At 44.8% G+C, this 24,474-nt stretch overlaps 1 protein-coding gene across 2 annotated transcripts in view; it reads right to left on the bottom strand.

Annotated features, from left to right (window-relative positions):
- Positions 1 to 24,474, bottom strand: part of WDR17 (WD repeat domain 17) — a 790,164-nt gene that overhangs the window by 517,691 nt on the left and 247,999 nt on the right. For both annotated transcript variants that reach the window (XM_086962451.1, XM_086962452.1), the window contains exon 8: positions 19,437 to 19,605. In XM_086962451.1, coding sequence (XP_086818577.1) covers positions 19,437 to 19,605 — 169 coding nt within the window. The remainder of the gene's footprint in view (positions 1 to 19,436; positions 19,606 to 24,474) is intronic.

The following is a 24,474-nucleotide window of genomic DNA, read 5'->3' as shown; positions in this document are numbered from 1 at the left end:
TTTTGTTAGAGCACCTAAAATATGAAATATAATTTTTTCTCATACCAGTAATAAGACTATACAGTGAATAATCATAATAGTCAATTTATGGATGTTATCTAAATCTTAGAAGCCAAGCAAGTTTAGGCGCAATACTTCCTCCAAGGGAACCATTGTTTTGTATACTATCAAGTTACCAAGTTCCTAGGAATAGAGGGCTCACTCATAATATATTAATAGATGTCCATCAAGTGGAGCCTGGTGCAGGTTAACATGAACAACACCACTGCCATGTGGTATTACAACAATCAGGGCGGAGTTGGGTGCTTGGTCCTATGGCAGAAGGCTCTATACCTCTGGATTTTGTTGGAGGGCGTGGGAATTATCCAGGTCACGAAGCACCTGACAGGGTCGCTGAATGTCAGAGCAGATCAACAGAGCAGACAGCAAATCATGAGTTGCATCTGCATCCCGAGGCCATCTTCCAAAAGTGTGAGGAACTCTGGCTATATCTTTTTTCCATCATCGAGAATGTGCAATGTCAAGCATTTTGTGCACTACAGTTTCTGCAAGAACACTCATTAGAAGATGCATTCAGTTATAAGGTAACAAGGGACTCCTGAAAGGCCTTCGCACCCCTACCTCTCATGTCTCCGATTCTGCAAAAGATCAAAAACGTTTGTGGTCATATCATACTAATGGGTCTGTATTGGGAAAGGAGAGGGTAGTACCTGGATCTTCTGTGCATGAGCATCTGTCCTCCGATCAGGCTACCACTTCGGGAGGATCTTCCATTACTGCAACAATCTATACCTACATGCATAGAAATTTAGTGGTGTAAACTGACTATTTATTTATTTATTTATATTTATTTTAATGTTTTATAGAGCGCGAAAATGACCCGTGAGGGTATCAGAGCGCTTTACAGATTCAATAGAGTAATACAAGGTTACGGCAGGAGACTTTTGGATGTCATCGTTGCTGCCAGGCACTTTACCATGAAACTCATTTACGATGTGTGTTGGGACAAATATGTGACCTGCTGTGGCGCTTGTGAGATTGATCCCCTATTATCTAAGTTATCAACTTCATTTGGTTTGTTTTCTTTTTAGTCCAAGAAGGCCTTGCTTTGGGCACTGCTAAAGGTTATTTGTTGGACCTTTCAGCCTTTTTTGCCGTTTCATTTACTAGACCAACCCTCCTTGTTTAAATCAGCTTTTGTGAAACAATACGATACAACAATTGAATGCACATGTTCCCTCCCAAGCCGTTTGCGATGCAACAGTGGGGCTGGCATTTGGTCTTGACATTTTTAATGTGCATGCCTTTTAAGCAGATGCATGGTTGGTTGCTGCGTGGTTTGACTTTGAAGACTATCCTCATTATAAATATGTCATCTCATCTCATAAATAAACTCCAGGCACTTTCAGTGCAACCAATATACCCCATTAGACAAGTCGGTGTTGAGGACGCCGGTGGCCGTCTTGCCTAAGGTTGTGACTCCCTTTCATGTAGTGCAATTCATCACTTGCCTGCAGAAAAGAAGAATAAGAGCCTATCTACAGTGCACAAATAAACACACCAGAAAGCAGTTAATAATTTGTGGTAAACATGTATGAGAAACAATTTAATGTATGCCAGATTAAATAAATGCTGTAGCTCAGAATAAACATGTAGAGAGATTTACAGCTAGATTCATCATAGTGCCGTTTTGCGAGTCCTTAATGGCGATTATTAAGGAATCGCTATTAAGGACTTGCAAAACGGGATTCATGTAGGAATTGCTAAATAAATTGCGATTCCTACACATTCCTTATTTGCGATTAGCAAATTGCTATTCGCAACTAAGGAATAACTCCCCATTCATTCATTCCCCATTCATTTAGGCCCATAGGAATGAATGGGGAGTTATTCCTTATTTGCGAATAGCAATTTGCTAATCGCAAATAAGGATGCGATTTCAAGGGTGCCAGGGGTGTCCAAAGGACACCCTGTAGCACCACTGAAATGTAATCTACATTGGTGTTGCGCACACACATGTCCAAAGGACATGTGTGTGTGTAACATGCAACTTAGAAAAATGCATTTAAAAGCATTATTCTAAGTTTTCGCTATTTACCACGAGGTTTGACCTCGCGGTAAATAGCGGTCCCAAAATTTCGATTTCGCAATTTTAAAATGGTTCATGAATTGCATTTAAGGAATCTCAAATAGAGATTCCTTAAATGCAATTCCTTGTAAATGTGCGAATTCTTTATTAGCGAATTTTGCATTTGGGATGATGAATCCCAAATGCAAATATTGCACTCGCAAAGGGCCAGATTCTCAGAATCTGGCCCTTTACGAGCGCAATTAAGCTTGATGAATTTGGCCGATAGTGACATGAGTGAATCAAAGTGTGCTGCTGCTACATATAAGGCAAAAATATACACTGCAGACTGGTAAATGATACAACAGAGATATAAACAGGGTCATTGTCAGGGCAATGGTGGTATCAACCAACAGCAAGTGATGGCCTGGTTTGAAAAAGTCTACATCATGTCGGTACCTCAAAGTCAGGACACCTTTTCAACCAGGCCATCAGTTACTATTGGTTATTAGCACCATTTATATGATGATGACACTGTATACATCACTGTGGGGGTTGATATGTTAACAGTTTTACTAGTAGATGGATTTTCTTAGGATTGATGAACGCAAGGGAACAATTGTTTTGTGTATTATCAACTTGATGGGGAGCTTGAGGGCCTCCAGAGCCAGGCAGATGGCCCGCAACTTTAACAGTCTGATGGGGAGCCGGACTTCCATAAGAGGCCAGAGTCCTTTGATCTAGAACTCCCCCAGATAACCTTTCCAGTGTAGCAGGGATACATCCATCACCACCATCAGCTTTTTATGGGGAAGCTAAAGGGGCCTGCTGCTGGAAGAACTGCGCCTGAGCAGCCACCACTGTGGATCAGCAGCTGTCCGAGATCTGTATGGTATCCAATAGATTTCCTTGATGATGAGCCATTTGAAACTTCCCATACTGTTACAGAGTCTGCATATGCCACCTGGTGTTGATAACAAAGAGAATGCAGTAGGCTAGGAGGCAAAGAAGCCTCATGGCCACTCTCATGATCTAGGACTGAGGCTGAAACATCAGGATCATAGCCCAAATGTCGTAGGCTAATTGTGGCAGAGGGAATGACTAACTGCCAGGGCCGGACTGGGAACCAAAACTGGCCCTGGTAAAGTGCTCGGCCGGACCCCCGGGGGTAGGTTGGGGGTGCGACCGAGCTCTCTGCCAGGGCCGGTTTCCGGCCGATTTTGCAGCTATGCTGCAAAAACGACCCTGTAACAAAAACGGCCCCAAGGGTCCCAAAACCGTCCCCCACCCTTGCGGCGCACCGGGGGAATGCCCGGTGCCCGTAACTGCCAGTCCGGGCCTGCTAACTGCACTGTGTCCAGGGCACTCCAATGAATGAAAGCCTATGGGAAGCAGTCAGGTGAGACTTCAGCTTGTTTGATAGTGAACCCCAACAATCTTTTAAGTTTTGCTGTCATCTGAAGGTGGTCTATAACTGACTTTGGCAAGCATGCCTTTAACAGCCAGTTGTTTAAGTAGGAGAACACTGATAGCTCCAAATATCCCTGACCTCCTAAGGCAGACAATCACTACAGCCATCACTTGAACACCAAAGTGGTGCTGATGAGGCTGAAGAAGAGTATAGCAAACTGAACAAGCTCCTGACTTACCTTAAACAGTAGCAGACAAGATCTGGGTCAACATGAGCATTATGAATTTCTTCTTTTGCAGGTACACACTCAGAGGCTCAAAATTGGCCAGAGACCCCTGTCTTTTTTCAGCACAAGGAGATAGTGAGTGTAAGAACCCTCTGCTCTTTCTGAGCTTAGTACCCTCTCGATAGCGCCTTTAAAGAGCAACTTTCGTACCTCCTACCGAAGAATGAAAAGGGTTCTTGTGAAATTCTCTCTGATGAGGGAGGAATGTTTGGTCAGAGCAAAAGGAAAGGGTAGGGCATAGTCATACTGTGAAATTTGTGAAGGACCACCACCGTGAAGGCAAGTGTGAAATTATGGCCTACACTGGGAGAGCATGCTCCCCTAATTGCCTACGAAAAGTGGTTTGGTGGACTTTGTCACAGGGGAGGGGGAATGGGATGACGGATGCCCCTGCTGGTCCTTTCCAAGTCCACAGCCTTGAAAGGAGTGGGATGACTGCAGTCCTGGTTGAGGAAATTGGTCTGGAATAGTTCCTGTACTTTTGAATTGATGTGGAGACTGCTTAGCAGGGGCCAACAGGCCCAAGGAGAGCACACTGGCTCTGATCTCCTTAAACGCTCCAACACTGAGTTTGCATTCTCACTGAAAAGGCATGAGCCACCAAAAGATATATTCATGTCTTGTATATCACTGAAAAATCCAGTGGAGGACATCAATGCGCGTCGGTAAAGCGCCATGCTGGTGCTGACATCCCTCCAAAGGCAATCAGTAGTATTGAGGCACGTGCATATCACATATTTAGCCGCGCCATGAATTGTCTGAGCCATGAAGACACTAACATCTTCAGGGAGCACAGCCAAGATCTTGTTTGCCATATCCCACAGGGTGTACGCGCAGTGACCCAAAATGCATAAAGCACTAAAAGAGTCCAGCGCTAGAATGGTGGAGGAACACATACGCTTGCCAAAAGCCTCAATCCCTTTGAACTCCCCATCACGAGGAGTCATGGTGAATGAACTGAGATTCTATGTCAGGAATGGATAAGAGGATTATGCTTTAACTTTCTACACTTTTATTCTCTAGCAGCCTGAAACTACCTTTCCCCGCAATACCGGCACAAATAACATCAGCCAATCAAAACACACAGCATCATTCACCACTTTCTTCACTGCTCCCACTGGCCACAGATAAGTCTACTCTGTTTTTCTATTTATTGGGCCAAATGTTTTATGCATTAAAGAGTCTGTACTGTTGACATTGCCTCCCGTTAGCACTTTGACACATTTGGGTTTAGTGCCCCCATAATTTCTTATCATTGTATGTTGAACATTTGGCAGATATTATACTGATTGTAATTGTTTTCTTCTTATTGTGTGCATTGCTCCGGTAGGTGGGGCAAACAGAAATGCTCTCCATGCTCCTTACACAGCCCCTGAAATTTTCTGTTGGCAAACTCTCTTTGTGCTTCTGCCTCTGCTCAATGGTAACAGAGCATCTGACTGTGGAGCTGCTCGAGCCCTGCCTTTGCCATCTGAGCTTAGAGTCTGACGTATGTGGGGACCTGTTATCTCACAATCTTACTCTCATATTACTTCTTTAAGTGACACCGACTCAGGCCTTTTTCATTCATATAACCCTTGAAAAATTACAGTGTGTTCTGTGTCCTTGGGATCTGCGACCCCCGCTATGGAGCCCTCTGTGGTCTCCCATATTCAGCTGGTGTCCCAGCAACTAAAGACCCCTAAGAAATGCAGTAATCTGATGCCTCCTATATGGTAGAGAAGTTTGGTCTCATTCCTTCCTTGGGATCGATACCTTTCTGAAGCATCTATTTATTGGGTGGTCACTGCAGCCATGTCACCCTTTGAGCGGAAAATCTTGCAACTGGTGTACAGTTGCCCTCCCTTTTAGTGAAAACCTTAACAAGACCTTTAGCCCTACAACCTCAAGGACTATCTAATGGTACAGTGGCTAAGGCAAGGCAAAGGAGGATAGGCTAAAAAGATTTTTTGTCCCATAATCCCAATCCCATCGGAGTCATTCCCTTGGGTTAACAGTCACAGGAAGCTGTCCTCCCCACACCAAGAGAGATGCAGACCACAGACCCTTTACATAAAGACAACTCTCAGCCTGATTCTGATGGTAAAAAGTGCCCCTATAGACCATGGCACACTTGCCCAACCCCAGGCCATAGGTAATGACATGAACTAAACTGATAGTGAGGCCACAAATGTATCTGCCATGCTTAACCCAGAGGATATTCTGCATCCCACATCTTCAGAGTAGACCCTACTGATAAAGTGGCAAAGTGTGTGGCAGTTCACTGCAAGAAACCTGTGAACAAAGAACTCTGAGTGCCTCCACCCAAGCTAGAGAATAAGGTTGCTTTTACAGGTAAAAAAGACACAAAGATGTCCCCTTTCCTTTTCAAATATGTACGTGACCTCTAAAAAGGGTATAGCTGAGGAGCTCAAGAGGAGGTTTCCGAGGAAATAATGCTGCAGGAGAATTTAACACTGAGTGTTATACCTTCGTCCCAATTAAAGGTAGAGGGCCGACTGGAATAGTTTGTACACAACTGGCATGCTCTCACATTAGACGCTTTGGTTATTCAGGCTGTCATTGGTTACCACATTCAGTTCTATTGGTCCCCACACCATGGAAACCACCGGTTCCTGCTGACTTCTTCTCCGCAGATTGCCAGCTTATAAGCATTGAAATTTCAGGCTTCCTTCATAAGAATTGAATAGTGGAAACAGCTATCCAAGCCAGAAGGTTTGTGAGCAACCGTTTCCTGGAAGAGAAGAGAGATGCGGACAATTAACCAGTCATAAACATCAAGGAGATCAACAAACGGCTGAAAGTTCACCATTTCAAGAAGGATGAAATTCACCTTCTAAAGTGCATCCTTAAGGAATAGGATTGGATGGTAAGATTGGGCCTTAAGGATACCTATCTCACAGTTCCCATTTTTCCTCTTCACCTCAGATACCTTCAGTTTATTTTTGAATGTCATGTCAATGAGTTCACAATACTCCCATTCAGCCACTCGCTGGCACCATGGTGTTTCCCAAAAATACTTAAGCCTGTGATGTATTAGTTGAGATCCAGGAGCATGTACATCATAGTCTATTCCAAGGACATCCTGATCATAAATTAATGTACAGGAACTCTGACAAGAAAGCTTCACCCGGAAAGTGGCGAAGTTACTACACAAACTTTGCAACACACTGACCAAGTCACAAACATCCTGCATGAGATCACTTGCCTGTTGGGTGTTCTGTGTTCTTCCATCAAGGCCATATTCCCCAGCTCTCTACACTCCAGAGAGCGCTCCAGAGGCTCATAGCCTTCCATTTCCGGAGGACACCAACTTACTAGGAATTGGTGCCCCATCCCCGGATGCAAAGGAAGAAATTCAATGGGAGCTCTGTCACATGGAAGCATGGAACATGTGTGATAGTCAGATCCTATTCGGATCTCATCACAGATTCAGATGCCAGCAGAAGTGACTGGGGCGCCTGGTGTGGGGCCTCCTTCACTGATGGAAAATGGTAATCTCAAGAACTTCTACTGCACATCAATTGCCTAGAACTGTTGGTGGGTTCCTTTGCAGTTCAGTGCTGGACCAAAGATTAGGAGAAAGGCTGTGTTTGCTGAAGATGGACAACTTCTCAGCAGCCCGATATAGCAAGATCTTTTGAGAAACGAGATTAAAGGCCCTGGTGGACATATCCGAAAGCTTTTGGCAAATCTGCCTCGGCAACAACATCTCACTGATGGCGGAGTAACTCCTGAACACAGCAAACAATGTGGCAGATTTGCAATCCAGATATCTTCAGGTCAACAGCTTTTGGAACCTGAAGAATAAGGTATTAAAGGAAGCCTTAGCCAGGCCAAGACCCTTAATAGTTGACCTCTTTCTATCACAACTGGACTTTCAGCTTTGCTGATACTTCAGTTGGAGGTCAGACCGGGGATATCAGAGACATATGCATTCCTGCAGAGCTGGAATGAGGAGACTGGATACGTGTTCCCGTCATTCACAATGATAAAAAGATTGTCGACACAAGTGAGGAGGCAAAAGGCAGATATTGTTCTAGTAATTGTTTTTGGGAGGTTTCAAGTCTGGTTTCCAGTCCTGATGGAACTTTTCTAGGATTCGCCAATCCACCTTCCCCCGCTTCCAGATATTGTGCTCGATTTGAAGGGGAGCTATCATTGCCTTGTAGTGGAAGATATTGTGCAACCCATGACATGGAGGATTACAGGGTGCACTGGAAAATCCTTGGATTATTGGAACAGGCTGAACACATCATCAGGAAGGCATGGACAGGTTGCACTGTCAAACAATACAGATCAGCTTGGACAAGATGGATGAGTTAGTGTTTGCAGAGGTACCTGGAACCGGCGGGATCCAAATTGTACATATTCTAAATTTCCTATCATTGCTTGCTTCCACAGGAATGGCTTACAAGTCGGTAAACACTTTTCAGTCTGCTATATTCACGTGACATACCAGACTGATGGATGCCGAGTTGGGGAGAAATCCTCAGTTAGGAAACATTTATGGGAAGTAATAAGGTTTTTAACTTGTTTTTAAATTGGTAAAGCAAAAAGCGTTTATCTAGAAAGGAACTCTCTGGTAAGTTAGAAATGCTCCTTTGTCTTATCTCATGTAGAAGAGTGTCAGATGGAAGTAATAGGTAGAGTATTTACTCCTGAGGGAGTTACTTTCCAAATTTCTGAACACACAAAGCCTAACTCTTGGTTAGAATCTTGCCCAGCATTTTATGACAATCCAAAGCTATGTGTGGTGCGTTGTATCATGGCATATGGGGCCATGACAGGGGAAACTCATCCTCCAGGGGGAGAGACAACTATTGATTTCCATCAGTGGAAAAAAGAAACCCCATAATGCAGTCTCTTCACCCATCATTGCTAGATGGGTAAGGTGGGTCATGATGGAAGCAGGTATCAAAGTAAAAAAGTTTGGGGCATATTCAAGCTGCCGGGGGACCAACTATAAGCATTTTCCTTTAGTGCAGGTCTTGAAGATATTCTGAATGCGGTGGACTGGTCCTCTGATTTCACCTTCAAATGGTTCTGTGTTAAATTTATCACGGACATGTTCACATCAGTGGCAACTAAGCTTTAACCTAGCATAATTCTTGCCTCTGGGCCTGACATAGAACTAAAAATGTCCTTTTAAGTTCATTCAATACCCTGACGAGGGGCATTACATGATATGTTGATTCCATTTGGGAGGTCTGGATTACCTACATACAGGATAAGTTATTACATATTTTTCTTTCCCATTCCAACCGTTTTTTCTAACTATTGGTCAGAAAGTCAAATGTCATGGCTGTTGCTTTTATAGGAATGTCATCTACCTGCTAATTTCAAGGATGTATTGCAGGTTTCACAAAATTATGGTTTTAAGAATCTATAAGGGACTTTGTAAGAAAAACCCTTTTCTTTTCTTTCACAGTTAACACTAACACCAAACAGGATTAAATGGAAGTATCTTTAGTTGCACAAAGAAAGAGGAGGACCAGGATATGACCACAAGAAAGCGACTCATCTTGCGGCCTTTGTTTGGCTGATGTTATTTGTTCCTTTTTTGTGGTATTGCTGGGAAAGGTAGTTTCTGTGTTATGGTTTGTTGTTTATCAGGCTGCTGGAGAATAATATTGAAGAAAGGTAAAACATAATGGCCACCTCTGTGCCCTTAATAGAATTGAAAAATTCCTTCATAAGTGTTAGGGCATTTTTCATTCACCTTTCACATATAAGCCTGAACCACAAGGCCCTCTGGAGTAGGATATAAAGTAAGCAAACCAGGATTGACAGGAACTGGTCTGTCATGCCTGACCACCTGCTTGTTTACCAGTGGACATGTTTAGAGCTTTGACGATTAAGCTATCAAGGTTTCAGTGAGGGCCTAGTTAAAAGGGAGCAAGGGGCTCAGACTTGGCTGGCCGAAGTTGTAACATTTCTGAAAGATCATTCGATTTGGTCCTGAATGAGGGCAGCTGCACATCAAGGACCTCAGCTGTCTATTGCCAAGGGGCACTTTCTTCCATTGGTGGCCACAGGGTTGAGTCAAATCCTAGCTGAGAAGAAGAGTCAAGCCTACTAGCCTCTTGCAAGTCCATGTAAATGTTATCATTGGTGTAATGAGGGTGGAGAAAACCATCTCCATTCCCATCATCATCGTCCCCATCCTGGGATGCCCCTTTACGAGAGTCAGTGCCAAAATTATAATGAAGCCTCTGCTGACATGGCCACCTTGGTAGAGTCAATGGTACGAGTTAGGAGGGATGACAATTGTTTCAATTTTGCAATTTCATAGCGTGACACCAGCAGAGCTTGGGCTGAAGTAGTTCAGTGTCCAGCATTGGAATCAGCAGATCCTCTTCTGGTGGCGTCAGTACCAATATCGATGAGGAAAGGCCCAGAGCAGGTAATGAAGCCAGAGTGGAATTCCGTACAGGTGCCAAACCATGTCCCAAAGGGTATGATGACACAGAGGATTGATCCATCAGTGATAACCTAACTGGGGACTCGAGTAATTCTTTAGGCTCCCAACACATGTCAGAGGGATCCAGATTTGTGTCATAAATCTGGAGTATTGACTTTTAAAGGTCTCAATCTGGTGTGATGTCACTGATCAATCAATTATTCAGGGATCTATGCAGCGCACTACTCACCGGTGAGGGTCTCAAGGCGCTGGTGAGATGGAGGAGGGTGAAAGGGTTTTGCGCAGCTTCGTCTCATCCGAAGAGCCAGGTCTTGAGGCTCTTTCTGAAAGCTTGCAGTGTGGGGGTTTGCCTGATGATGAGAGGGAGTTTGTTCCAGGATATACCTGCGATGTAGGAGAAGGCTCGCTCCCCCTGCTCAGGCTCTGCGGATGCATGGGATTTTGGCCAGGGCAAGGTCGGCAGGTCGTTGTCTTCTCTTGGGTGCGTAGAAGGAGATTCTTTTGTTGAGGTATTAGGGCCTGACATTGTGGAGAGATTTGTAAGTGTGAGTGAGGAGCTTGAAGGTCACTCTTTTCTACGGGGAGCCAGTGGAGTTCTTGTAGCTGTTGGGTGATGTAGTGTTGTTGTAGTATGCCAAGGACAAGTCTAGCTGCGGTGTTCTGGATTGTCTGGAGTTTAAGGAGTAGAGATTTGTTTATTCTGGTGTAGAGGGTGTTTCCATAGTCCAGTCTGCTGGTTATGAGTGCGTGGATGATGATCCTTCTGGATTCAGGGGGATCCATTTGAAGGTCTTGTGTCGGATGCGGAGGGTGTTGAAGCAAGTGGAGGATACAGCATTGATCTGTCGGTGCATGGGAAGGGAGGAGTCGAGTATGATGCTGAGGGTGCGAGCGTGGTCTGTGGGAGGTTCGCCGAGGATGGTGAATCTGAGGACGAGGACTTCTGTTTTCTCTGAGTTGAGCTTTAGGCAGCTTACTCATCCAGGAGGCAACATCTTTCATACCTTGATGTGTATGGTGATGTCGACTTATTTGGTTAGGGAGAGGATGAGCTGGGTGTCGTTGGGGTAGGATACTATGCTGAGTATGTGTTTTCTGATGATGGCGGCGAGAGGGGCCTGGGGCTGAGTGAGGATCCTTGATCTCTGTGTGTTCGGAGAAGGAGAATGATTCTATGGGGTCAGCCCGTGAGGAAGGAGCGGATCTAGTTGAGGGCGGTTCCCTGGATGCTGGCGTTGTGGAATCTGGTGGTTAGTGTGCAGTGGGAGACGATGTCCAAGGCTGCTGATAGGTCTAGTAGGATGAGGGTTTCCGTGTGGCTCTGGTCAAGGAGGGTGCAGATGTCATCCGTGGCGGCTAGCATAGCGGTCTAGGTGCTTTGGTTGCTGAGGAATCCGGATTGGGAAGAGTCGAGGATCGAGTTGGCTTCTAAGAAGTTGGTGGGTTGGTTGTTGACGATCTTCTCTGTGACCTTGGCTGCGGAGGGGAGGAGAGAGATGGGTCGGTAGGTCTTGAAGTCCGTCGGGTCTGCGGAGGGGTTCTTGAGGAGGGGCTTGACCTTTGCGCGTTTCCAGTCGTCGGGGAAAGCGCTTGTTTTGAGGGTGCAGTTTATGGTACGTCGTAGTTCAGGTGCGATGGTGGAGGTGGCTCTGTGGAAGATGAGGGTGGGCAGGGGACGGTGAGTGCTCCTGAGTGTATACTTCTCATGATCTGGGCAGTATGGTAGGCTGGGTTGCGTTGTTGGTTGGAGGTGTAGGGTAAGTATCTAGGTTCTGCTGTCAACGTTGCTGTAGAGTTCTGATCTTGAGATGACAGAAGGAGCTGAGTTTGTTGCTGAGGTCCTGAGAGGGAGGGATGTTGGAGAATTCGCTGGGGGGGTTTAGTGAATTCTTGTATGATGCTGATTAGTTCCTTGGAGTTGCAGGAGTTAGTGAGCATCCTGTCCTGGATGAAATTCTTCTTCATGGTTCTGATTAGTTTGTGGTGTTCTGTCATGGTGGTCTTGTAGGTGGAGAATGATGTTCCTCCAAGCTTTTTCCAGTCGTCGCACAGGCGCCTGGATTCTCGGAGGTCGGTGGTGAACCAGGTGGCTTTCACGGTGCGTTGTCTATCGGAGTTCCGGAAGGGGGCAAGAATGTCTGCACAGTCGGGGATCCATCTGTGGACTGCATTGGCTGAAGTTGGTGTCGGATGAGGCGGGAGAGGAGCGTGGTTGAGGGTGGAGTTTAGGTGCTCCTCAGTGATCTTGCTCCAGTTCCTGTGCAGGGGAAAAGGAGTGAGCCTGTGTGCAGTGGCCTTGGAGAAGGAGAAGTGGACGCAGTAGTGGTCTGTCCAGATGGGTTGTGTGGTGTGGCTGAAGTGTATGTTGTGTCCTTCAGTGAAAATGGGGTCCACAGTATGCTCTGCCTTGTGGGCGGGGTGGTGACAAGCTGCCTCAGTCCGATGTTGGCGAGGTTGTCCAGAAGGGTGGAGATGTTGGGGTCACTGGGGTTGTCAAGGTGGAAGTTCAGGTCTTTGAGGAATTTATAGTCTGTGGATGCGATAGCGTGGGATGTGATGAGGTCTGCAATGGTAGTGGTGAACGTGGTGTGCAGCCTGGGGGGTCTGTAGGCGAGGGTGCCAATTAGAGTCGTTCTGGGGTTGATCTGGATCTGGAAATGCAGGTGTTCCATGGGGGACGTGGAGTCGTTCGTGCTGGATGTGGTGAGTCGGGTGGAGTTTTTGTTTACAAAGGCAATTCTGCCTTCAGGGTGGTTGGGGCAGTCCTTCCTCTTGTATCTGATTGGGACGGCAGTTGCGCTGTTGGGTGCAGAGCTGGCATTGGTCCATTTTTCTGTGAGGAAGGTGACGTCGGGCGAGAGGGTGCTGAGGAGGTCCCAGATTTCTACTGCGTGTCTGTGCAGGGAGCGAACGTTTAGGAAGATGCAGCTCAGGGGTTAGGGTATACTGGCATTTGTGGGTTGGTGGTGGCGGTGGGTGTCCAGAGGTGGGTGACGGTGCAGCGGCAGTGTCAGCAGGAGAACTGGCCTAGAGTCGAATTCAGTGCTGACAGCTGGCAGTTGTTCTTTCTTCCATGGTTGAGTGCGTGGAATGTAGCTGAATCATAGCACTGGCAGATCGGAGGATCGGGGTTCCTGGCGCTGGTTGCGGGTGGGTCGCAGACAGGCGCAGGTGGTCTTGCCTTTGGCACGCCAGCGGCACGCTAATGGCAAAGCCGCACAGTGGATGCCATTAAGTAGGGGTTGGGGAGCGCAGAAACAGCTGGGAGGCAGGGTTGGGAAGGGCTTTGGAAGAAGCAGTGGTGGGAAGCGGGAAAATACAAGGGCAAAGCTGCAGCTTAAAAAAGGCACAAAGATGAGTCAAAATAAAGTAAAGACACAATCAGAAACAAAATAAATAAGCAAAAACACAATAAGTCACAATACAATAAAAAGGAGAATGCAAAAAAAGGAGAGTCCTGGGGACTCGAACCGTGCTCTGCTGTCCTGGAGGCAGGAGCATTGGCGGACAGAGCTGAGGCAGAGCTGAGTGCTGGGAGAGCAGAGCGGATGGCTCAGGGAACTCAGGATGCATCGGGGCCAGATGAGGGATGGAATAAATGACTGGAGGGGGAATTACTCACATCATGACACCCTTGTGCCTTTTCTGTGGGTTCAGATGAGTGGGATGGGGCCAAGTTATGCTCCGATTCCTTATGCTGTTATTTAGATTTCTAGTAGGACTTACCAAAGGACTTTAAGCATGAAGCTGGCTTGTGGGAGGGGGTATACACCCGTTACAACGCATCTTTTACTCCGCACTACCATTACAACGCGACTTTTACTCCGCATACCATTACAACGCATTGCGCTGGGGGGCGCTCTAGGATAGGGAATAAGTATAATTTACTATCCAACTCCTTCCCTAGGGTCCACGGGGACTGGAGTTAGAATAGTAAATTATACTTACCACTATCCAGCACCTCAAAGCGCTATGCGTTGTAGTGGTATGCGTTGTAAAAGTCGCGTTGTAACGGTATGCGGAGTAAAAGTATGCGGAGTAACGTCATACATCCGTGGGAGGGCCTTGGGAGCAGGACTGAGTTCTCGACTTGCAGCGGGATTTAGGTGAAGTCCACAACGTTTTCTTCTTGGGTTCAGGAACATATAGTTTAACCTCCCAGTTGTGGATCACCTTTCAGTGCATGAGGACACACTTACTGCACGGCTTTGAGTCGTGGCCCGAGCCCAACTACCAGAGATATATACCTTCTGCAGGTCAGTTGCAGTCATTTGTTTCCTCCAGTCATGACATGGTTTGAAACCTATAGTTGTAGGAAGGGGCATTGTTCCTTAGCACACGTATTCTAATTATACAGTCAGTTTGGGAGCAGAGCTTTGGATCTACTTCAAAAGGAGTAGAAAGATACACATTGTAATCATTGTGAAGGGGTGTCGGATATGTGCAGCCCAATCCGTCACTTCCACAACGGTATGGAGCCAACATGAATATGCACAAAGTCACCTAACCGCAAGGGGGAGTAGTGCTGATAAAAGTTTTCGGATCAAGTCTAAAACCTCAGTAAGATTCTAAAGTGAGGAATTTGTATCCATCAGAATAGGTGTTTTTTCTGGTTTGGTGTAAAAGTGTTTAGTTGTTTTTGAAAAATGATTGCTTCAAAAATGTGTTGGTAGATTTCAAAGTGGTAATTTTCATAAATGACCGCTAGAATGGTGTTTTTGATTTGCTTATAATTTCAGTGATGATAGCAAATTATGCATACATTTGACGGACTTGTAACATTTTTCGCTTACTGCTGGTATGCATTTTGTTTTGCAGCAATTATTTTTATTGGCAGAAATAAAGCACAAGAAAACAACAAAAGATACAAGGACATGAAAGTCAACCCAAAGGGTGGGAAAGGGTGGACCTAATGGCAGGCTGAAGGTCATAGAAGGAAGATATCAATAGCCAGGGTCAAGCTCATGGCGAGTTAGGGGAGTCAGCTTGCAAAAAGGAGGACAATGTGAGAAGGAAAAGGTCAGTCTTGTCCATCAAATTGTAAATGATGCAGCCTTGTACATCACTATGAGCCATTCCTCATGAGACGGCAGTTGTGTGGTGCGCCAGTGTCACAAAATACAAATCTTAGCAGGCGTGAGGGCGGTAACAAGCAGGGGCGGGCACAGCGGGTCAGATGAGAAAGGTCAGCCAGGTAATGGAGAAGAACCGGGGAGCCCGGATGCTGCGAAGGCTGGTCCATAGATTTCCAGAGTGTCAATCCCACTGCCAACCAATAGGGGCGGATGGTGAGGCAGTCCAGTAGTATTGAAGGACGCATGATCGCATCTCCAGCAGGCAGAATGAGGGAGCAACCCGGCAGCCTGAATCTGTGCCAGCCTTGAAGAATCTAAAAAGAGTGAAATTCATTTGTGCCTCCTGGACACCTCGATCCAGGCTCCCCAGGAGTTCCGCTCAGTCTTCCTATTCATACTGCACTTGCAGGCTGGCCTGTCAGGTCGTCCTGAGGCTGGCCAGTTGCTGCAGTGAGTAGAGGTGATGGACCAGGAGGCTGTAGAATCCCGGCATCATGTTCTTATACTTACCCCAAGTTTTAAGGTATGAGAACACCCGCACCAGAGAATAGAAGATGGTCCAGGGCAGGGGACCCAGCCTGTTCAGCAGGCAGTGACGCAGTTGCATATAATGCCATTGGTGGGAAGACATCAAAGGACTTTAGTTCACCAGGTGGTCAAAGTGTAGGACCCACCCCTGCACCAGGGGTTATGTCAAATTTCATGCAGATTCAGTAAGTGGTGGAACAGAGTTAAAGGGGGCAAAATTGGACATATCGTTTATGCCATCAGTCAGACACAGATCTGCATGGAAGGTGGTAAGAGTTAATCATGTTTAGCTTCCTATTTGGATGTTGGTTGTGCAGGTCTGTCAAGGGGAGGGAAATTAAAAGGGCATGTTTTTATTTTCCAATAACTTCGGCATTGTTTGATGTAGTCACATGAAATCTGGCAGAGAGTTAGGCCTGGTGCACATCCAAATTTGCTTTCAGTTCATAATCTCTTTTTTGAATGTGCAGATCATAAAAGACATTCACAATATTATATGAAGTAGAAAAGAAGACAACCATTTTAAAAAAAAGCATTCATTAAGGCCTGAACACTTGTCCTTGTACAATAGCATAAAAGATGGTTTCCATGCAAGATCATGAGAAATATAAAAGTTTATCAATAAAAAGTTTACCCATAAGACCTTTGTATTTTTGGTTTTCTTGAAATACAGTTGAAATTACTGGTAAAATACTGCGCTAATAAAATAAAAAGAATTACTCCAACAATTGGAATGAGGGGAGGAATACGTAAAAAGTCTATATGACCATCACATTCAAGTACATGAATTACTACACAGGACTAAAACACTGGTTTTACCCATTGCTATGGCTAATCTATTTGTATTTACGACTTGGTGTGGGGTCAATTGTTACGAAGCAATTGTCTCTGGCTTGTCGAAACATTGGCAGCTTGTTCTTACTGAGTGTTACTATCTATCGTTGTCACCAACATCTTTTGGGATTTTGCGCAAATTCGCCACATCCAACTTAAAAATTTGGCGATGGATATCACACAGAGCTTGTTGGTATTTGTCTTCAGTATTCTTAGCGCTGTAGAACTAGAACTTGTGCCCAAATTAGAACATAAGGGTTTTAGCCATTTGTCCAGACAAGCCTTATAAGCAGGACATGCAAAAAGGATGTGTGGGACTGTCTCCTCATGCTCTATACATAGATGGCATTTGCTATCTGTGGTGTTGTGCCATTTGTGGGTATAGGTTTTGACCGGAAGCAAGACAACCCGGAATAGAAAGAAGAGTCTCCTATCATTGGGCTTGGTTATAATGTCCCAGAAAGTTTAATACATAGCATTTGGCTTATACTACATAAAGACACCAGTCAATGTAGACTTCTCAGTGGTACATATGCTGTTTGTGTTAACAGTAGACCAATAAAGCTCCTTTAGTTCTTTTTTTGAAGGGAAACAATGACCTGCTGGATCTTCCCAAAGATGGCTCAGGACCATATTATCCAATGTGCTCTTCACCTTTTGAAGCCAAGTTATCATACGAGAAGTGTCGGCTTCTCTGACATTCTTTAGCGCATTAGCATAGTGTGGTAACTCCGGGGTGGTCCATAATCTCTGCCAAAAAACTATAAGTCTAAACCTTTCTGCATCGTCCGATCAGTTGCATCCCAGGTCGGCTTTAGTGGGATGTTTTGTGGAAGACCAGTGAGGCCTCTCACAAATGTTTTCTGGGCTAAGACTAGCGGTGTCAGATTGTCAAAGCCCCAGAGTTCAGCACCATATAGTGCGGAGGCCATAACTTTGGTGTTGTGGATCTTTAATGCTGGGCCTATCAGCACAGTTTGCAAAGACTTGTGTTCTTTCAGCAGAGCTCCTGCCAACTGTCGAAGTTTGAGAGCCATGATTTCAATCTGGGGTTTCCAGTTTAACTTTCTTCCAAGGGTGATCCCTAGATAATTGAAGATATCAGTTTGTTTGAGTTGTTCCTTGTTTAAGTATACCTTACCCTTTTTTGCTCTGTGTTTGTGAAGGACCATGAATTTTGTTTGGTTTGCATTTATCACAAGACCATGGTCCTTGCAAAAATCTTCAAAGCGCATCAGCGCACTCTGCAACCCACTTTGTGTTTTCGCGATGACAAGCGGGTCATCCATAAACATAAGTATCAGTACTTTAGTACCTGCAAGTGAGGGAGCATCTGACAGGTAGGAAGAAAAATAGTTAACGACCCCATTTAAAAGTAATTAGAATAGTGTTGGGGCCATACCACACACAGACCCCTTTGGACACGGGGAACCGATCTGTGATGTTGCCACGTGTACCCTAGCGCACTTGGGCATAATTGGCCTTGTGTAGTCTCACTTCTAGTGATAGTAGGTCAAGTGGCATCCCTAAATCCTTTAAAACCGCCCACAGTTTGTTATATGGGACCATGTCGAATGCGGACGTAAGGGCAAGTCCAACTAAGAGAAGGGAAATGTTAAAGGAGGATGTAAAAAAAGCTTTGATTGGCTAACAACATCAGTGTTGCTTTTTTCAGATCTATATTAAGGATCATTTATCCGAACTGGGCTTAACTTGCTAACGTCAATTGACCTTGCAAAAGGCTAAGTCCTGTGTGCAACCCCTGCAGTGCAGTGCCGAAGATAGTAAGTAGCAGGGTTGTCCATATTGTGGTACCGGTGCAGGGTATTATCACAAACCAGGTGCTACTGTAACCCCCTAAATCTGTGTAGTAAATGAACCATAGTACAATTACAGAGAAAAAAGCAAGAACTCTCCACCTTTCACTCCAAACATTGGGATGGTGAATCTTTTGATAAGGCAGCCTGTTTCTCAGAAAGGCTAACTTGGTACCATAATATTGGAATTTAAAATGTTACATTTTCTTACATGATATGATGATGTCTACAGATAGGTCGGTTAGTTGACCAATGTGGTGGCACTGGAGTAGACACCGTTTTTGGAGACCCTGTTCTGGATCGGAGGTTGAATGGAACCACCATTGTGTTGGATTGAGAGTTAGGCAGACAACAGATGTCCAGGGTTGTACAGTGTTTAGGCACTCTCTAAGATGCAAAATTTGCTTAATCAATACACATTGAAAGAAAGGTTAATGTGGTACAGAATGATGTTGTAGGAGAACATCCTGCTGGGAGTGTGAGAACTCCCAGGTGTCCATACAAGGAATGAATATCATAAATGTTGTCTACGATCCTGCGGGACTATGGTTGTTGCTGACAGGAGGAAGGGGGAAGACTATAGGTATTCATTTGCACAAATTGATATGTGGTTGACAGAAACGAGGATAATAAATAGTGCTGTGTGGATGGTGCCAATCTGAGAGTTGAGTGTAGCCAGGAGGGACAAGTGGTTTAGTGCATTGCGGTCACTGGCAGCTCAAGGATAGAAGTGATAGGCAAAGATCATATATTTTTCATTATTATGGTGCTGCAGTACAGGGGTCCTTTCTCCGACGGTTCAACACAAGAATTTGAACATACTGGAGGTTACATTTAGGTCCCTGAAAAAAACACAGGCTACTGTAACTAAGCATTGGCATTTGCAATGCTAACAACAATTACATATAGAAAAAAAGGCATTGTATGCATTTTTAAAAGCCTTCAAAAAGAACTAATGAAATACCCTTTTTTATGTTAGATATACAATCTTACCTGGGGCCCAAGAAAGTGAATAAATAACTCCTTCATTGCCAGGCGATGTGTAGACTGCTGTCAATGTGTTAATATCCCAGACTTTTATTGTTCCATCAAATGATGCTGTAGCGAGAAGGTTGGGATCATCCGGTTTGAATTTGCAATCAAAGATGGTTTCAACATGACCCTGAAATTAGAGTATCATAATAATTTCCTGTTAGAGTGTATTTTACAATACTCATTTTACTCTTCTATTAACAACACATCTAATCAAACTCCTAATCAATGTAATGCGATTGGACAGTTCGCCTCCATCATATTAGCTTACTGTGCTGTTTCACAGATGTTTACAATGGTAAAATACAAAACGAGTAATGAAAATGTACAGGGACCACACCTTAGTTGCTCTTGTACTTCCAGGCATATCAACCACAATCTTCCTTCAGACTCGAGGCATGTCCCAAGTTGTGTGGTCCGGTACCAGACCATAGCAAATTCATGTACAAATTACAAATTTGGGAGTCAGATGCGGGAGAACCATAGTCTCTGCTCCATTATGCACACAGTTATCTCTTTGTATACATTAAGGGGAGAGATATTTAGGACCCCTTTAAGAATCATGAAGGTGTTTTCTCTGCAGGACATACTACCTTGCACTATTACCCATTTCAACAGGGGCAACCAGTAAAACCATCTGCTTAAATCACACATTTTTTTACCTGCCCAAAGCAGTGGAATAAATGCAAATTATGTACATGATAAAGGGCCCAGAATCAGGGAACTGCTTGTGGTGAGGCATGCAGCAATTATACATTTTGCAGGTGTTCCCCAATTCAGGGATTGGTAACTCATAACTCGGGTGGAGATACTAGCCAGAAAAACCCCTTCCAATTAGTAGCCACCTTGTATTTGGGCCCAAAGTTTTGCAGTGAAAACCACACTGCAAATCAAAGTTGGTGTTGGCCCTAGAACTGGCTATCAGGTGGGACCTCCAGGACTCCACTTGTAGCTTTGACCTAATTAGGTGGAAAACACACAAAAGTATATGGCCCAACACAAAGGAAACCAAAACAATATCCATCACAAAGGCCAAGTGACAAAACATTAACCACTTACAGTGGGCATTGTAGATATTTTGCAGAACAGATTTTGAGTTAGCATCAAAAGTGCCAAAAGGCAATCCATCATTTAGCCTCCAAATCAGCACTGCGAGAGGCCACCTACGAGACTTGCAGTTGCCGAACTTCCTCATAAACAAGATGCTTATTGGTATGAATCTTTCTGAGGAGCAATACATGGAAAATGAAAACAGTAGTAGTAGAAGTGAAGAAGGAAATAAGTCTCATGCTGAGTACAACTACATGCTCAGACTTGTGGTTGGGTGAGATTGTGTTAGTGGGTTAAGAGGCAAAATTATAGTGGTGGCAGGAAGGCCGAGGTGAAGGATAATGTTAAGTAGTTTTTTTCTGTCTTGGAAGAGTACATCTTGAGCAAATAAGGGTCAACAATGTCTAATAGTAATGAGACAGTCAAGTGGGACGAGAAAGAAAAGAAATTTAGCGTGCCATCAGAAGAATGACCATCAGAGAAATTAAAGGAGGAGGCTTTTAAGTAAAAGTAGAGTGACCACATCAAAGACTTGGAAGGAGCACCAGGAGGCAGGAAAGTAGAAATTGATGAGGTATCAATTACCAATGAAGGCATGAGTAGATATGGTGGTTATACTTTTGATATGGGTGAGAGAGGTTGCAGTGAAGTGGAGTTGACAGATTCCAGATTATAGAATGTTCAATGGATTTAAGGAGTAAAGGTAAAAGATCAGCTAGGCATTTTAGCATTTTAAAGAAAACAATGAGTTGATAAACAGACATGATTTGCATGAGAATGAGCAGCCATTGAGCTCAAGTTTGCTCAATGGGGGAAGTCCCACTACTTCCATACATGACACCCACATGAATGCCTCAGGGGGTGCCTCAAAAGTGCCTCAGTAGCATTAGCTTGCATCAGGCTATCATCCTATTTAGACCAGCAGAGAAATCTCAACATGCTTGCGGGGTATATTAGAGAGCAAGGTTATCCGCTTACTACAATAATACACTGAATCTAATGAATTGAATGAATTTATTACAGGATAATAAACATGTTTCCTACTTGACAGGGCCAAGGAAACCAAAAATGCTAACATCAAAGAATAGTCGCTCATCTTTTTAAAAGATGACACAATGGGAATTGTTCTTGAACGTTCTGTGACATTTTACACAGGAGACCACAACATCTTCCTTGAATATCAAATCACCGTAAATAGGCTAGTATGAGAATTGTGGTATTCGTTACTTTCTAGCTTTAGTCAACAAATGAACATGAGAACATCATCACAATTTTAGAATTCCAGTGTATTAAGGGTTCCTTGAAGCTTCGTTCATCTCTGCTTTTTTAAAAAACATTTCTTTATTCAAATAATCAAAAATGTACACAGGCAGCACCTGCCAGTATCCCATAACTTGTACATATATTAAAGAGAGCATGACAGAAGTCGTTGGGAAAAGCAGCAGTACACACAAGGAAGAGATAACAACCAAATATATGATTTCAGGAGCATATACAGCATCAACAATAAACAAATTGGGTGCCTCACTAAGCAGCATGCCCAGCACAGTCGAGCTAAGGAGGACTGCCAACCAACCAGTGCCGTCCTACCCTGCTGTCGTCACAGCCACACCGAGTCTGGCGTCAACTATGCCCCCATAGATCCTGACACCACTATTGATCCCTCCCACCCACAACGGACCCACCCCACCACATCATTCAGCAGGGCCAGCCACATAAGGCCCCCTAACAGAATCAATCCAGTGAACCATGTCAGGCGGCCTATACCCTACACTGGCACCCCGTGAGTGAAGATCACGAGGCTCAGTAGTCAGGGCAAATCAATGGGATGAGTACCCCCAGGAGTACAGCAATTGGAGTCCATCCAGATGAAAGAAGTGACCCACACCTCCTAAAATATATGTAAGTGGTCCTGAAGTTTATAGAACCTCAGCTCATAGGTTGTCAACTGATACAGCTCTATGAACCATTCCTGTGGAGTGGGTAACTATGGAGAATGCCAATGGCGGAGGATACGTATTATGGCCACCATGAGGGCTGTCGAGAGCCACCTGTGGACACTGGAAGGACGCATCATCTACGTCTTTAAAATCATGTATTAGAGCAACCTTGGCAGAGTTCCGAAAGGGGGTGTAGCTGGTGGAGTGAAAGGACTGCCACACAGAGCACCAGTAAGGGATCAGAGCAGGACATTTATTTTTTCCTAGAGTTTTATATAGCGCAAACTAGACCGGAAGATATTGGGTATCAGAGCACTTTACATGAGCACCAGTTTTGTTACACAGGGGCACATTCATTTTTTTGTTAGGCACAGGGAGATTAAGTGATTTGCCCAGAATCACAGGATGTTGAGCGTCGTTGCCGAGACTCGACCCGATTCCCCATCTTTGAGGTCGACCACTCTAGCCGTAAGGCTACATCCTCACCCCGACTATAATACATGAAACAAGCCACACGCTACAGAGAAGAAATGCTAACAGGCATCCGTCGGCAGTAGTCGGGCCCTGCACAGTTTGAATTGTGTCCAGTACAGTTATGGAGAACCTTGAAATAGGAGAATTTCAAGTGCACTTCCCTGAGGGAATGGTCATGGTGGTCTAAGGCCTCCCTCCTGTCCTTGTCTGTATATTCGGTGCCCAGTCGTTCCTGCCAGTGACCCCGAGATGTGGTGTGAGTGTCCTGGGAGTAGACACTGTCACTGAGGATTTTCATACAGATTAGAGAGGGTCCTCTGTTAGACCTGCAATCATTAGTATTGTCTTCCCCAAACATTTTGCCTGCTTACCTCCACTTTTTGCTGTATCTTTTTGTTGGCCTTCAGACTCTGAGCACTTTACCACTGCTAACCAGTGCTGAAGTGCATGTACTTCTCCCCTAAACATGGTGACATTGGTGTATAACTGATTGGCATATTTAGTTTACTTATAAGTCTCTTGTAAAGTTGTATACCATATACATAGGGCCTGTAATCTAAACAACAATAGTGGGCCTACAGCACTAGCAGTGCCACCCACACAGGTAGCCTTTCAAACCTGTCTCAGGCATGCCAGGGCTGTGTGTGCAGTTATTGCCACTTCACATGGCATTTAAAAGTACTTGGCAAGCCTTTTTATTACACATAAGTCACCAACATGGTATGCCCTAGGTAGCACTAAGGACACCGTGCTGTGTAAGTAAGGCCTACTCCTCTCACAGACTAGCATTGGGAATTCCTTAAACACTGTTAAGGTCTAATTCCGGATTAGAAAGGAGTAGCTACAGAATTTTTCGTATCCTTGGAATGGTAATGATAAATCCTCTTTACTGGTAAAGCTGGATTTAACATTACTATTTTGGAAATGCCACTTTCAGAAAGTGGATATTTCTCAGCTCTTGCAGCCTGTCTCCGAGATGAGTCTGAAGTGGAAGAAAGCTACACCTTGTGCATTCCCGCTAGGCAGACACAAACACAAAAAGGGTGGGTGTGACATAGAATTCATCTGCATTCATCTACATTCTGAAAGCTCTTCTTGGGCAGGAAGAGGGATCTGACACTTACACCTGAATAGGCCACAAGGATTACCACTTTGCCTGACTGATGCTATGAAGGAACTGCTTTCTGCTTTGCTGAGCTGCCTTTCTGCCTTTTGATCTTTGCCTTACTGAGGACAAGGACTGGACCCATCTCACTTGAACCCGGAGTGACTCCAAGGACTTGCTGGTTTGCCTCCTGTTTCTGAAGTCTCAGGGCCATTGAAGACTTCCTACAACCCTGCAAAACTCTGTCCAACTGTGAGTCCTACCCTGCCTGAGGTGCCAACTGGTCCTGGGCCTTAAAAGTGGGTTCTGTAGCTGTTTTGCTTCAAAATAGACGAAACAATGGCTTTGTGCTGATCGGAACTGATGCAGTCCCCTTCGACGCTGATGCAGTTTTGATAAGAAGTCATCTCTGCGCGGCTCGACAACGACG

The sequence above is a fragment of the Lissotriton vulgaris genome, chromosome 3_1 (assembly GCF_964263255.1).
Source record: "Lissotriton vulgaris chromosome 3_1, aLisVul1.2, whole genome shotgun sequence".
NCBI classification, from domain to species: Eukaryota; Metazoa; Chordata; class Amphibia; order Caudata; family Salamandridae; genus Lissotriton; species Lissotriton vulgaris.
This window is presented reverse-complemented; position numbering and strand designations above follow the sequence as displayed.